Source organism: Diabrotica virgifera, chromosome 9, assembly GCF_917563875.1.
Source record: "Diabrotica virgifera virgifera chromosome 9, PGI_DIABVI_V3a".
Taxonomy (NCBI): Eukaryota; Metazoa; Arthropoda; class Insecta; order Coleoptera; family Chrysomelidae; genus Diabrotica; species Diabrotica virgifera.
In genome coordinates this window covers 205,567,751-205,581,433 of record NC_065451.1, presented here as the reverse complement: position 1 = coordinate 205,581,433, position 13,683 = coordinate 205,567,751, and the positions used below count along the sequence as shown (strand labels likewise).

Here is a 13,683-nt window from a genome sequence, read left to right as displayed (position 1 = left end):
AAAACTTCTTTTTTACTTCCGGAAATCCAAAAATTATCGATCTTTAAAAGTTTATGTATGCTGGACTTTTGTTTTTGTTCTATAAAATTGGATTTTCTTTTCAATCTACATTGGGCCAACTGATATGGGAAGGGGTCGTATATCTTCAGAAATTACTATTCATTTCAATATGACTTCTCTTCATATTGGTGTTTCTAATGTGGGATCGTCTTGACTTAATTGAGAGGCCAGTTTTAACTGAGATATCTCAATAAGTTTTAGCCACTTTTATTTATATCATACTCTAGTGATCTTCAATTTTATATTAAATATAACAAAGCCTTCTACAAAATGCCCCTTTTTTCTCTTTCCACTGCAAATTTTCAATTACCACAATATAACCTGGATTTTCAATTACTAGAATATATGACTGGTGCAGTACTTGGATGCTATCGCAAAAGTGTCATTGAATGGCTCAATTCATCTATACAAATTGTACATACACTGTTGGGATATTGCGGAATTGTGCTGTGTTCGGTAATGCGCGATAGAAATATTCCAGAAAATGTCCAGTGGCGGTGCACTAGCATGTCTTTCGGTGTGTCAAGACCCACGTATACAGATAAACTAAATGATGTTAAATGGGCGAGCCTTTATTAATAATTGATTGATTCGACCGTTACTTGATGGAAGTTCATTTTATCTATCAATAAAATACTGAAAACGTTTGTTTTCTATAGTTCACAAAATTTATTATAACCATGTGACTACAGCTGTTTCGGCAGAGTGCCTTTCTCAAGTGATTTAGTTTACTATGTGTTTGCCTCTTTAAAGTCTTTAACTGAAGAGGTTGAGGAGTGGGGAGCTGTTTGTCTCGAGTTGGTCATTCAGAATTATACCTGTATTTTTTAATTTATTAATTTCCATAGATTCTAATAAAGATATGTAGCTTAAGACCTTTATTTTGAATATGCAGAATTTGAAACTGTTCATTAAAAGAATGATTATGATCTAGAAGGTGAAGTGCGTATGTAGAAGTGTCTCGTTTTTCTATTGTTGAAAGCCCTTTTGTGTTCTGCTATCCGTTTGTCAAAGGTTCTGCCAGTTTGACCGATTTAAGTTTTCGGACAGTCACCACAAGTTAGTTTGTAGACACCACTCTGTAGTTGTTTTCTCTTTCGGCTCTTATTGTTCTTAATATATTTGCTTAAGTTGTTGTTAGTTCTGAAAGCTGGTGTTATTCCTTTCTTTTTTTATGTATCTGGCTATTTTTGTTGTTATCTTGCCAGTATATGTGATAGAGCAGAAGGTACTGGGTTCTTTCTGTGGTGGTGGATAGACTAATTTCAGGGCTTTCTTATGGAGATTTTGGTTTAAAATTTTATTGTTTGTTCGTTATAGCCATTGTTTACTGCTATTTGTTTAATGATGTTCAGTTCAATTTCGAAGTTATTTTTTGACATGGAAATTTCTGTCAGTCTATGTATCATGCTATGGTAGGCTGCTAATTTGTGTTGTGTATGATGGGATGATGTCCTTTATTAATACGTTCCTTATATTAAAATTACTTCAGAAACATGAATATAATGTGTATAGTTATGTTTATGTTTATGACACGAGCTTAATAACCATAATCTGACACCTTTTTTTCAAGAGGTGACGTTCATGCTCAACTTAGCGCCTGTTCTTTCGCTTTACGGCAGTGTGAGACTTCAGGTACTTCACGCGAATTGTGCCAATCTAAACTTACCCCCTAAAGACCTCTATCTTCTAAGGTATACTCGAGACTACTCTTATAGAGTGTCACTTTTGATTCTGTCCTATTTGTTCAGTTCCTTCTGTTGTTGAAGTTTTACCTACTTTCTGGCCTTTTCTTACACTATACTTTCTTTTTAATAATTTCAGTGGTAGTCCTTACCCTTAAGTATTCTTTGCTGGCTATGGCATTCTTTTTACCAGCTCTTTCTGCTCCGGGTAAACTGGCTGGCAGCATGCCAAAGTGCAATGTTTTGTCTAATAAATAAGACAAATACAATGAAATTTCAATTATCTTTTTTAGTTTATAAGAAGTATACGTCATAAGAAACCTATCGCCTGTCAAAAATTGTCTGAAGTAAAAGTTGGTTATCTAACTTTGCAGTTTATCCAAGGTTTTATGTTGAGGATATGCGTCCTCGTCCAATTCGCTTTAATTCTTTCTTCGGGCCACTCTCTGCCACTATCTCACACGATTTTTGTGCTTTTCTGCATGATATCTTTTATATCCCCCCTTTTTGCATTATAAACGAATATACATTGTACCCTTAATTGGATTGACACAATCCCTGCTAATATCACTTGTACAGCAATGATTGAGTTTGTCCATATAATTTTTTTCTTTACTACTTCCTTCAAGACCAAGACCTCGTATGACTCATATTGAACAGTAGTATATACTATTTCTAAGGACGCATTGCTTCTGTATGGACTGGGTTCCTCTACATTTGTTATTATCTTTACTAAAGCGGCGGTCTTCTCCTAGCTCTCGTGACAACCCTTTCTATATGATTTGTAAAATTAAATCTGCCATGTAGTTGAACCCCCAGGTACCTCGTTTTTTTTTGTACAATTTCAACAGCTTCTAGGTATGTCTTTAATTCTTTCGATTAACATGGCTTAATTAAAATTAAAATCCAAATCCAAATTGTTGTTTTGATATTTGTTTACCTTCTTCCAACACCCTTTGCAATATGTTGCTCTACCGATGATATCGTGGACCCAGTACATTTTTGGGCTTTAAAGCTTCTCCTGCCTCTCTTAACTCCTCCATCGTGAAATCTATTGGTGTCTCGTATAACGTTGTTTGTTTTAGTCCCATTTTGTTCTGTTGAAAACAGGTTAATTACCACCTCCTACTCTATTTTCCTCCAAACTATAAGGCATTTCTGTTTTATTGTTTTTACAGCTATTTTGCAGGCGTCCCCCAGATGTATTGTTCTAGTGCTTTGCATAAAGTCTTCCAGCATTCCCTTTAGGTCTTGTTTATTTTCTCTTTGAGAATCTTTCTGTTTTCTTATTATTTTTTTTGCTTCTTGACTTTGACATATTATTTATGCCCCCTTCCTTGTATTTTTTGCTTTGGGTGTCTATTTTTTGATTCCACCAATATGGCACAGTGTATTGTATTCCGTCTCTTTTACCAAATTCACTTTTCCTCACTACGTGTTTGAATATATTTTGCAATTCTCCTATCATTTCTATGCCTTCTATCATATTTTAAGGGTACACCCAGTTTGTTCCTCCTGTGATTCTACTCATTTTTTGTTTGTTTTTGTTAATCTAAAACTCCTGAAGCAAATCCTTATCATGAATAATTAGCTGATGTTCAGAAACGCAATCCAATTTAAATTATATAAAGACAAGGATACTCTTTAATTTTTACAACAACATTTGTTAAGGAACTATAATAGCATTTTTTGTTTATATTTTTTTACTATATTTAGTTTACATTTACTTCACCTACTTTTATTTGTGATACAATTTTACTCTATTCTAATATAATATTATGTCTAGGAATACATTCTACAAGACGTCAGAGACAGACAGCACTTGATGATAATCCACAAGAAATCGAAGAAAACCGGTTTGGACATCAACCAGTACAACATGCTGAAGCAAGAAGCTGCCAGAATAGAATACACCCTAAAGAAGTTAAGGAACCCCTTAAAATTGAAGCTACCTCCCAGACCAGGAAGCATGGCAGCCACCATGGCTGGAGCTGGCGTTACTCCTGGTACCAACGTCACTGTAACTCTAGTAGATAATCCCGTTATCCCGCCTAAAATTGTTGTAGATCCCAAAGTTACGCCTTTGGTCTCGAAGGAAGAACTATCCGAGCCTAAGTCCGAGTCCAAGGCTGTTAAGGATGTGTCCACGAAGAGTTCTGTCCCGGACGAACCTAAGAAATGATGAATAACGTTGCTTAATACTAAGACTCTGTCTTTCTTCGCTCTTAATTCTTTGTTTCTAGTTTATTTATTGATTCATAGATATGTAATTACGAAAAAGAAGAGTTCCGGGAAGTAAGAAAATAATAAATTTGCCGGCACTGGCTTTTTGTACTAAACATAGTATTTTAAATTATCAATCTTGGAAAAAATATTCTTAAAAAAGGTGTAATACATGAACAGAAGTATTAAAAGCTGTAACGTTTGTTTTTTTTTTTCTATTCCTCAATTTTCTTTCAAGAATTTGTTTCTTTCTTAAATTTCTGACGTAATTCTAACATTGAATATGTCCTTTTCTCTTTCCTTTTTATACTGTACACAATATTAAGTTTCAAATACAGTATGTACTCTTTGCATTCTTATATTTGTTGCATCGTTAAAAGTTGTCAACATCCCATTGTAATTGAGAAGTTTTTTAATGCTTCAATAATTTTTCTTCCAATTTATTAATACTGGAACCAGATGTATTTTAGACAAGGGTGAGAATAGAGAGCAAATGTTTGTTTAATGGAAACTCTTACACCACATTTATAACTACAAAAATTTAAAATTTAAAAAAGAAAACTTTTCAGCTTCTAGTTCTCAAAATCAAATTTAAACTTTTATTAAATCTTCCAGTTTTTTCTGATAATTGAAATTGAAATTGATTTCTTTAGTAGCAAAGGAGCATGGAGCATGGAGAGACAAGGATAATTATGTGCTCTTGGTTGATGTCACTACAGTTTTATTGAAGATTAAGTGATACATGTTAGGACTTCCATCATCAAACGTAAGCAAGCCCAAACTATCACAACCAAGACTTAGTACTTATTCAGAGATATGAAGGTAAATGTGCTACGACCAAACCAAGGACAACAAACTCTTGAGTAAATTCAACGTTACTGGCTACCAATATCTCACAGTATCCCACAGTTTGAAGGATTCTTAGAAGATGAACATCACAGCCATTGAAAAATCCACCAACAAATAAAATAATATTATCATCACCAAAGACATGGTCGTCCCAGTAAGACATGGATAGAATGGTGGACGGCACCAAGGAATATGCTAGTGAAGATGAAAAGGAAAAAGCTACCATCTCCGCTAAGAACATTCTGGAATAATATTGCTCATCAACATATTTTTTGTCCTGTGTTAAAAGTCTAAAAAGAAGTGCTAAAAAGAAATTAGATATTTAATAGCATCCCCTTCACCAAAATAAAAATTTCCCCAGATCTACTGAAATTGTGACGTCAGCTCCTATCCTTTACAAGAGACTGGTTGCAAAATTTCCCCAGACTGGGGAAATAGAAACTATTACCACTTGAAATATAAAATAGATAAATAACAACAGTTTTTACACACTGATCGTGTATTACACTTATCTAGTAACTGTTTAGTACAAGAATCCAGTGCCTAGCCATCACAATTACTTCTCGGAGGTCGTTTTTACTTATTGTTACATTCGTAACGACAGATATAACGAAAGCTCAAATCTTAGATAAGTGTTAACGAACTCCTGGTACATACAGCCGCATACTTATTCGTTTTTAGAGTTTACTAGCTTCGAAGACACATGACCAAATTATAAGGATCTGGTTGTTGTATATACCAGGAAGATTATCTGTTTCTCCTGTTGGAGGATACAATCGTTAGTTCAAGAAAAGTTATATTTATTAACTATGGCTTAATTTATATTATAAGATGCTTATTAGTGATTTTGTTTTGTCAAGTGAAACAATTTTGACGATTCTTTCTTATGTACCTACAGTGCAAATGTATGGAACCTTTGAACTATTTAAGATGAGGCTAACAGTATTTGAATCATTTTAGAACAATTGTAGAAGATTTTTACATAGTTTTGCATACAATTTTTGGTCCTTCGAGCCGGATACAATAGAGTGAGGTAATTTAGTTAAATTCTCCAATTTATTGCAATTCATTGTAAATAAAGTGAATAAATAATTGTGAAACTTGTGAGTTATGTTGACTACAAAGTCTTTCCAAATATACATACACTGCGTTGGAGGAATATGGTGCGCTAATCCTTATTTTCTTTCATTTATTATAATTATATATTTATACATCCGGCTCGAGGGATCAAAAGATTTTTTGTAAAACACTTCTTAAATTGTTAATGAACAACTGAGACTTACATAAATAACATTTCTTTATTTGTGAATGATTCAACTGTTAAATATAAAGGTTGTTTTATGTGTGTTGTGCAATATGATCTATGCTTATGTGATATTTGTATTGTTGTAAAATAATCAATTTTTCCTATAATAAAGGAACTTTTTTCTTTTTAATTGAATGATCCTTAACATTTTACGATTTTAAGTTATTCTGATTGATATTGCCTATTCCTAAAGTATTCATGACATTTGTCTAACGATCTCTTGTTCCAAAGCAATTTCAATAGTTTTATGTAATCATTTTGGTCTTCAGCATTGTTAAGCCCTCTGTAATTCGTTCTTCCTCAAGCCATTAACGAATAAATCCACTGCTAATCACACTGCTAATACACAAGACCATCAGCTTCAAATTCCTGCAAATTCAATCGTTCTATAGATCTGCACATTGTATATATGTCCATATTTGTTGGGAATAACGATCTCAATGGACTTTCCATCCACTCCATGGCTCTACAGTCCAATTTGAGGCATGGGTTCCCTCACCAAACATCTGGATCTTGTACACCATGTGCCATTGCCCTTTGTACACAACGTCGATCTCATGTAGAGGGCCAGCTATTGTGTATTGTGGTCTTAAAGAGAAGACACCAAGTGGCACAGGATGGCATAAAAGCTGACCATCAAATTATGGACGTACCCAATAAACTTGGCTATTCTCGAATTTAAGATAAAAGACAGATAGTACAAAACAAAGTACCAAAATACTTAATATATTAACAGATACAACGACATCACATTTGTTCAAAATTGTTTCATTCAGTAATGTATTTTGTAAATCTCTCATAATATTAGTAGAAAAATGTTCAATGAGCAAATCCAATTCTAGCGTTTTCTCTCATTTTGAAACGATTTGTAGATAACACTGTAATGATTGATCCGTCCTCGTTGTAAAATTATAGTGAACATGTAAGAGGATTGTTAAATTGGTATTAGGTATATTTCTTTTGGAAGTTCTTGCGGTATTTTTATTCATTTCAACGCAGGGTTTTATTAAACAAATTGAAAATAAATGAAACCAAATTTATTATAAATGCAATTATTAATCTTACAACTAGCTCATAAATGTCTAAGCTGGAGCATACAAATTCAAAGAGATTTTTCAGCGCTGCCTCTTTGTCTATAATTTCTGTACGACTGAATCTGTTCGATTTTTAAACAAAAACGTAAAATTACCGATTACTCCGATCCAAAAACTAAAACGATAACTTTTGACTTTAAAACCTTGAGTTGACATGTTTTTTTTTGTATGTTTAGCCTTTCGTAGAGGCATCGCTGATATAAAATATACCCTCTGTCAGTTATATTGGAAATTGTATCATCTATTACCATGGTAAAGCTTGTATTTTCAGTTCGTCACGTACCTCAGCTATATAAATCGAAAAAAGCAGTATTCACGTTTTTCTACCTACGTATTATAGAAAATACTGTAAAAAATTAAATGTGTAACAATTGAATAATTCAAAATAGTGTTTATAAGTCAATTTGTTTTAATAAAACCCTCGAAACCACAGCAAAGGCAGAGATTTTCCATTATGTGACAGGATGTTGACATTTTATGTTTTTTTTTTCTAAACAAAAAGACTTTTTAATACTTTAATAATTAGAATTTCTTTAAAATTTACTTTAGCTTGTGAAAAATGTAATTTAGTTTGAAAATGAAAATGTTACAGGGAAATTAAGTTACTGAAGGACTTTTTTAGTGCTTTTCAAAAAAGTGCTTTGATTAAAGTATATACAGTGATGAGCACGTTAATAACGCAAACGATGGAAAACATAATACATTATAAAATAAAAAGAAATGAAACTAGTAGAGGTGGAAATTATATCGATATATAAGTATAAATTAACATTACATATATAGTTCCCCACCTTTAGACGTCTGTGACATGAGTATTTTATATAATTCTCCTATCACAGTGATAGTTGTCATACTCCTCCGATACGTCTGTGGCGACACGCTTTAATTACTATTTTTGCTAATTTTAATTTTTAATAACTTTTCTCAAAACGAAATAATGTGGGTCATATAAAATTCACATTTAATATACAAACCAGATGCTAAGAATGGCCCGTTAAGTTTTACGAAACGAAATCCCTAACCAGATGTTTTTGGTGTGTTCAGTTTAACAAACTGGATTCCCCATAAATTAATTACCTTATCAGACCTTATTCCAATAACTCACTCTGGAAATGCATTCGAAGACGTTTCTTAAATCTTAAAACTGCAGAAATGTTTTAACTTTTAAACGCCCTATCTAAATAATTTATCGCCTTTCTGGCCAGATGGTAGAAACACAAACATATTAGCGTTTGTGGTATTTTTCAGCCACGGCACTCGAGATACAACCACGGGTCGTTTCACACACTCGCAGCAGGCGTCGGTCGGTCAACAAACTCTCGCTGGGCCAAACAATCAAACCCTTTTACGAGATGAATAAGCACGGAACATGTTTAAAGGTGGGAAACTATGTAATGTTAATTTATACGTTTATATCGATAATTTCCACCTCTACTAGTTTCATCTCTGTTTACTTCATGTATTATGTTTTCCATCTTTGCGTTATTTTGCCGGTTATTAGCGTGCTCATCACTGTAAGTAAACATATCAGATGTACATACAAGTTTAGAGCCCATTAACATCAAATTTAGGTCATCATCATCATCAGTGGCGTCACAGCCCTTTATGAGCCAAAGTATTCTTCAGAACAATCCTACATTTACTCCTGTCTCTGGCAACTCTTCTCCATGCTCTAATTCCAATAGATTTTAAATTATTCTCTAAGTTGTCTTGATACCTAAGTCTCGGTTTTTCTATTACTCGTCGTCCTATCGGCCCTCTTCGGTCAAAAACTTTTCTGACTGTGACATCTTCCTCTCGCCTGATTACATGCCCTATCCATCTAAGGCCATCTAAATTTAGGTCATCCCCATCGAATTATTCAATATGTACGATTCAGCTAGTACATGTGTGAAATTGTGAATACAATCTCAAGATTGTATGATTGTGGACTGTAATTAGGATTGCTAGGTTCAAATGGGAATAAAAAATATAAGGTTTTATACAGACAATATTCATATGTATAATAAAGTCTTACCAAGTTGTGAAACGTTGTAGATCACTAGAGCCGTGGTCACACACGAATTGAATTTTGATTGCCGCGCTGATGTATGCCGTCACTCGTGAATTATGTTCGTGAATACTGTTCGTGCACGTATTGCTTTTGTTTTTTTCGGTTAACGGTTGAGAGTAACAAAGAGATTGATGAGATGAACCGTCAAGAGATAAGCGGTACCGACTTGATCCGTCGAAAGATCGTGGCGAAGAGAGGTCGCACCCTCACGTGTGGCGAGAGGTACGAGAGAGAAGCTCACCCTTTTGCGGGTGTAGGAGAAGAGAGAAAATTCTCAATCGCAAATTGTCCAAATATTGTCTGTCTGTAAGGGTGAGGAGAGAGGGTAAAAAATAGGAGGGATGAAATGGTACTATTGAACAGGGCTGGCTTGAGATTTATTTAAAGTTAAGGGTTTTAATAAGAGATTAAACACAGTAAAAAATACAATAATATTTTTGACATGTGAAAATTGAACACTATCTATATAAGGATTTTTACAGCTATCGTTGCCTTCCTTCTTTCAGCCAACGTCTCAAGTCCTTTCTGTTCTGGCATTCTCCATCTCTAAAGTCTTGTCTTTCCATGGCCTCGTCTACTTCATCCCTCCATGATCTTCGAGGTCTGCCTCTTCTTTTCTTTCCTATTGGGCTCCAATCTGTAATCTTTGATATTCACCTTGTACGATCTGCTATTCTTTTCTCACATGTCCATCGAATTTTTGTTGGTTTTTTTATAGCGGTAGAGGAAAACGTTTTCTTCCACTATATCTACAATAGCTCTTCAGATTCCTCTATTCCTGCATTTATAGTATGTATTTTGTTTTTTTTTCTCTCTTTTTCTGAAGGATATTCTGTTAATGTTCATTCTATTGTCTCAATCTTGTTTTTTTTTACTTAATAGCAGTTTTCTTTAGAAAAAATAGAATCAGTGATACGGGTACGATTGTATTGGCATTTTTAAACAGTTGAGTGTGTTTTTATTAAAAAAAATCAGGTGCCCCCTCTATTTTATGCCATTTTTCATTATCCACTTTTTATTAATTATACTTATGTCCATTTTATAGTATATCAGGAGTTTGTTCTCGTCTGATTTTCCTTTCGGCCTTTTAGTTTGTTGTTTGATTCTGACTAATTTTCCAGTTTCACCCCATTGCTCTTTAAACTATCAATGTCTCACCTTAGTTAACAAAGTCAACTTTAGCCTTTCGTAACAATGAAATATACGCCCCTGTGATTGCCCATTAATAGTTGCAAATGACTAATTTTACCACTCAATCAGAATGTTCTAAAAAGCTTACCGAAATGTACATTTTAGCACAGTAAAAATATTTCAAGATCAAAAATGTGCGAAGAAGTTACCCTTCCTTCATATTGTTTGTACATTAAAGAAAAGTTCACTCTAGTAAACATTTATTGATGCATTAAAACCATTTTAGTCGCAGACTGTGATGACCTAAAACTTTTATTCGTCCGAGAGACTCGGACGAATAAAAGTATTGACCATAAAATCCTGAGTAAATTACATTAACCTCCAACTAGAAACATAAACTGGTCCATTTTTAAATCTATTTAGTTCAAGTTACATCTGTTTAAAATGCACATAAGTACTTAAACACTGATATAAAACCACTGTTAACGGTTTGATATTTGACCCTAAAAGTTTCTATTTCCACTGCCATTATTCTTTCAATTGCCTCTTTTAATTGCGATAAAACTGTGTCGGCGCTACTGAACTTATAACTCGGCAGTAAAGGGTATTAATATCGCAAGTTTATGGAAAATCTCTGTCGAGATTGTCATAAAAAAATAAGTTAAATTGATGTTGTTCCAAGAACGATGAATTTGTCCAAAACCAAAAAAGAGAAATATAACTCTTAATACATAGTGATTCAGTAAAACGGTACGATTTGGCAACGCTACTGACGATAAAATAGAGGGGCCGCGGGCTTGCGACGTAAACGTTGTGAATCTAGAGAATGGGAAGTTTTGTTATCATGGAGACGTGATCGGGTGAACAACGCGCATTTGTTGTGAAAGCTTATTACAAAAATGGTGAAAGTTTTGTGCGTGTACAACGATCGTTTCGTTTACACTTTCATTTGCCGCCCACGCTGCAGTTCCGTCTAACATGGCTTTAAGGCTTGGGTTAGGAACTTTAAAAGTCGTGTCAAAGACGTAACAGTGTCAGAAATGCTCGCACACCACAGAATATTGAAGCGGTGCGAACTTCTGACACTGCCACCTCTTTTCTGTGATGTTGAACCACTACTTTCAAAGTTCCTAACCCAAGGCTTTAAGCCATGTTAGACGGAACTGCAGCGTGGGGCGGCAAATGGAAGTGTAAATGAAACGCTCGTTGTACGCGCACAAAACTTTCACCATTTTTATAATAAGCTTTCACAGCAAATGCGCGTTGTTCACCCAATCACGTTTCCATGTCCATGACAACTAAACTTCCCACTCTCTAGATTCACAACGTTTACGTCGCAAGCTCGCGGCTCCTCTATTTTATCGTCAGCAGCGTTGTCAAATCGTACCGTTACACTGAATCACCTGTTATTTCTAAGTATTAATCTAAAAAGAAGAGTTCCTAAGTATTTTCATTTTAAAGAAAAAATTTGCTGCAAAACGGTTGATCAAAGAATTTGGATTTGTTATTATTTGATAAATTTTATTTTTAAGGTACTTGTTTTAGTAATTAATGTTAATGGATTGTTTCTTTAATTGTTAAGTGTTCTTATTCTCCACTTTTACTTTCGCTGAATCTGTTCCCAACAAAAAAATGTTCAATATTTTAAATAATTGCATAATAATTATTACAGTTTGGTTCCGAAGTATCAAAGTTTTCCCTTATATTATGCAACTTACAGTTCTTCATTTCATTGGTGCCAATTTTCATTATTTTCCTTAACTAACATCAAATTTTTGGAAACGTTAAATAAAAATCAAATACTTTCAGACTTTTCTGACAGAGGTAAAATTCTTTCTGATATATTATTTTTAGTTTGAAAAATTTTCTCTCTGTCATTGTAATTTTTACAAAATTTACAACCAATTAAACAATTTACCAATAAATTAAAATATTGAATGAATTATTATTTTGTCATGATTGTTCTATTTGTCTTGTTCTGTTTTGTCCCTATTTACAATTTTATATTGAGTAATTATTTAATGGTTGGAGAATTTTAAACTCTAACAATATAAGGTTAATTAAGTTAAGTTATAAGTACCTAATCGGTTAAGAATATTTTAAAAAAAGTTGTTTCTAAAGGAATAATTTTCAAGAATTTGGGTTTTTTTAATCTATTTTAAAAATCTTTATATATGCTGGGAATAGGTTCAACTTATAAGAATAAATGTACAGTTTTAGTTATTAAATTTAGTAATTTTAGTATATTTTCGGTAATAATAAAAATTACAGGGTGTCCAAAAGTATGTCGGCGGTTTGTAAGTTGAATAAAATATTAAATATAAATAATTAAGTAAACTTTTATGTTTTCGTTAACAGTTATTGGTGTGTACATTTATTTAGAAACAAAATTGTGTAAGTACCGACAATTACAATGCTACTAGTCTATAATTTCAAAAGAAAATTGCTAAAAACTGGTTTATACTATTATGCTCTATATTTTCTCTCAGTTATGAGATTGATCAGTATCTTATCAATTCAATTGATTAATTAATTATTTTAATTGCTACTCATGGAAGCAAAACTAAAATTTAATAAAAGTTTCCAATAAAAAATGTTCTCAGGGCTAATTTATTTTAATATATCACATTTCGTTTGTGGCTTCTAGTATTTCTCGTTGCTTACTTTATCCAGGACAAAACAAGGAACATAAATATGCTCACAATCATATAAATTTTATAAATATTATTTATTCATATACTATATCATAAATATAAGATTCAAATTGTATGATAAAACTTTGTTCTCTCGTAAAAATATTTTATCTACTAAAAATAATCTGTAATTCTACTATCTCCTTTTCTTTTAACAAAATTTCATTTAAATGTTTCGGTGGACTGTTCTTAGTATTATAAGAACATTATTATTATAAAATTATAAAAAAAAACAAAATTTAATTTTCACCTTTTAAATAAACTCCTGGACAAAATTAACGCACCACTTTAAATAATCTAAATATTTATAATATGAACACAAAATAAACCTAAGTTACATTGAAATAATAATAAACACCTACAAATAAGTCCAACATGACTTTATTATGACCTTAATTTGCCTTATTGTTTCTTTAAAAATTTGTTATTGCTGGAAATGCGTAAATAAGCTAGCATAATTCCAAATTGCAAAAAGAAAAAAATCAGTAAAGTAACACAATAAAATGCATCTGGGTAAACACTAATACCGTGTAGGTACTCCTCTACTTCTTATGACTGCATTTATGCGTCGAGGCATGCTTGATATCAA

At 32.9% G+C, this 13,683-nt stretch overlaps 1 protein-coding gene across 3 annotated transcripts in view; it reads left to right on the top strand.

Annotated features, from left to right (window-relative positions):
• The window catches only part of LOC114330477 (calcium uniporter protein, mitochondrial), a 620,188-nt gene that overhangs the window by 592,472 nt on the left and 14,033 nt on the right, over positions 1 to 13,683 (top strand). For all 3 annotated transcript variants that reach the window (XM_050662491.1, XM_050662490.1, XM_050662492.1), the window contains one exon: positions 3,532 to 12,857. In XM_050662491.1, the coding sequence (XP_050518448.1) occupies positions 3,532 to 3,927 (396 nt within the window). In that variant the 3' untranslated portion in view covers positions 3,928 to 12,857. The remainder of the gene's footprint in view (positions 1 to 3,531; positions 12,858 to 13,683) is intronic.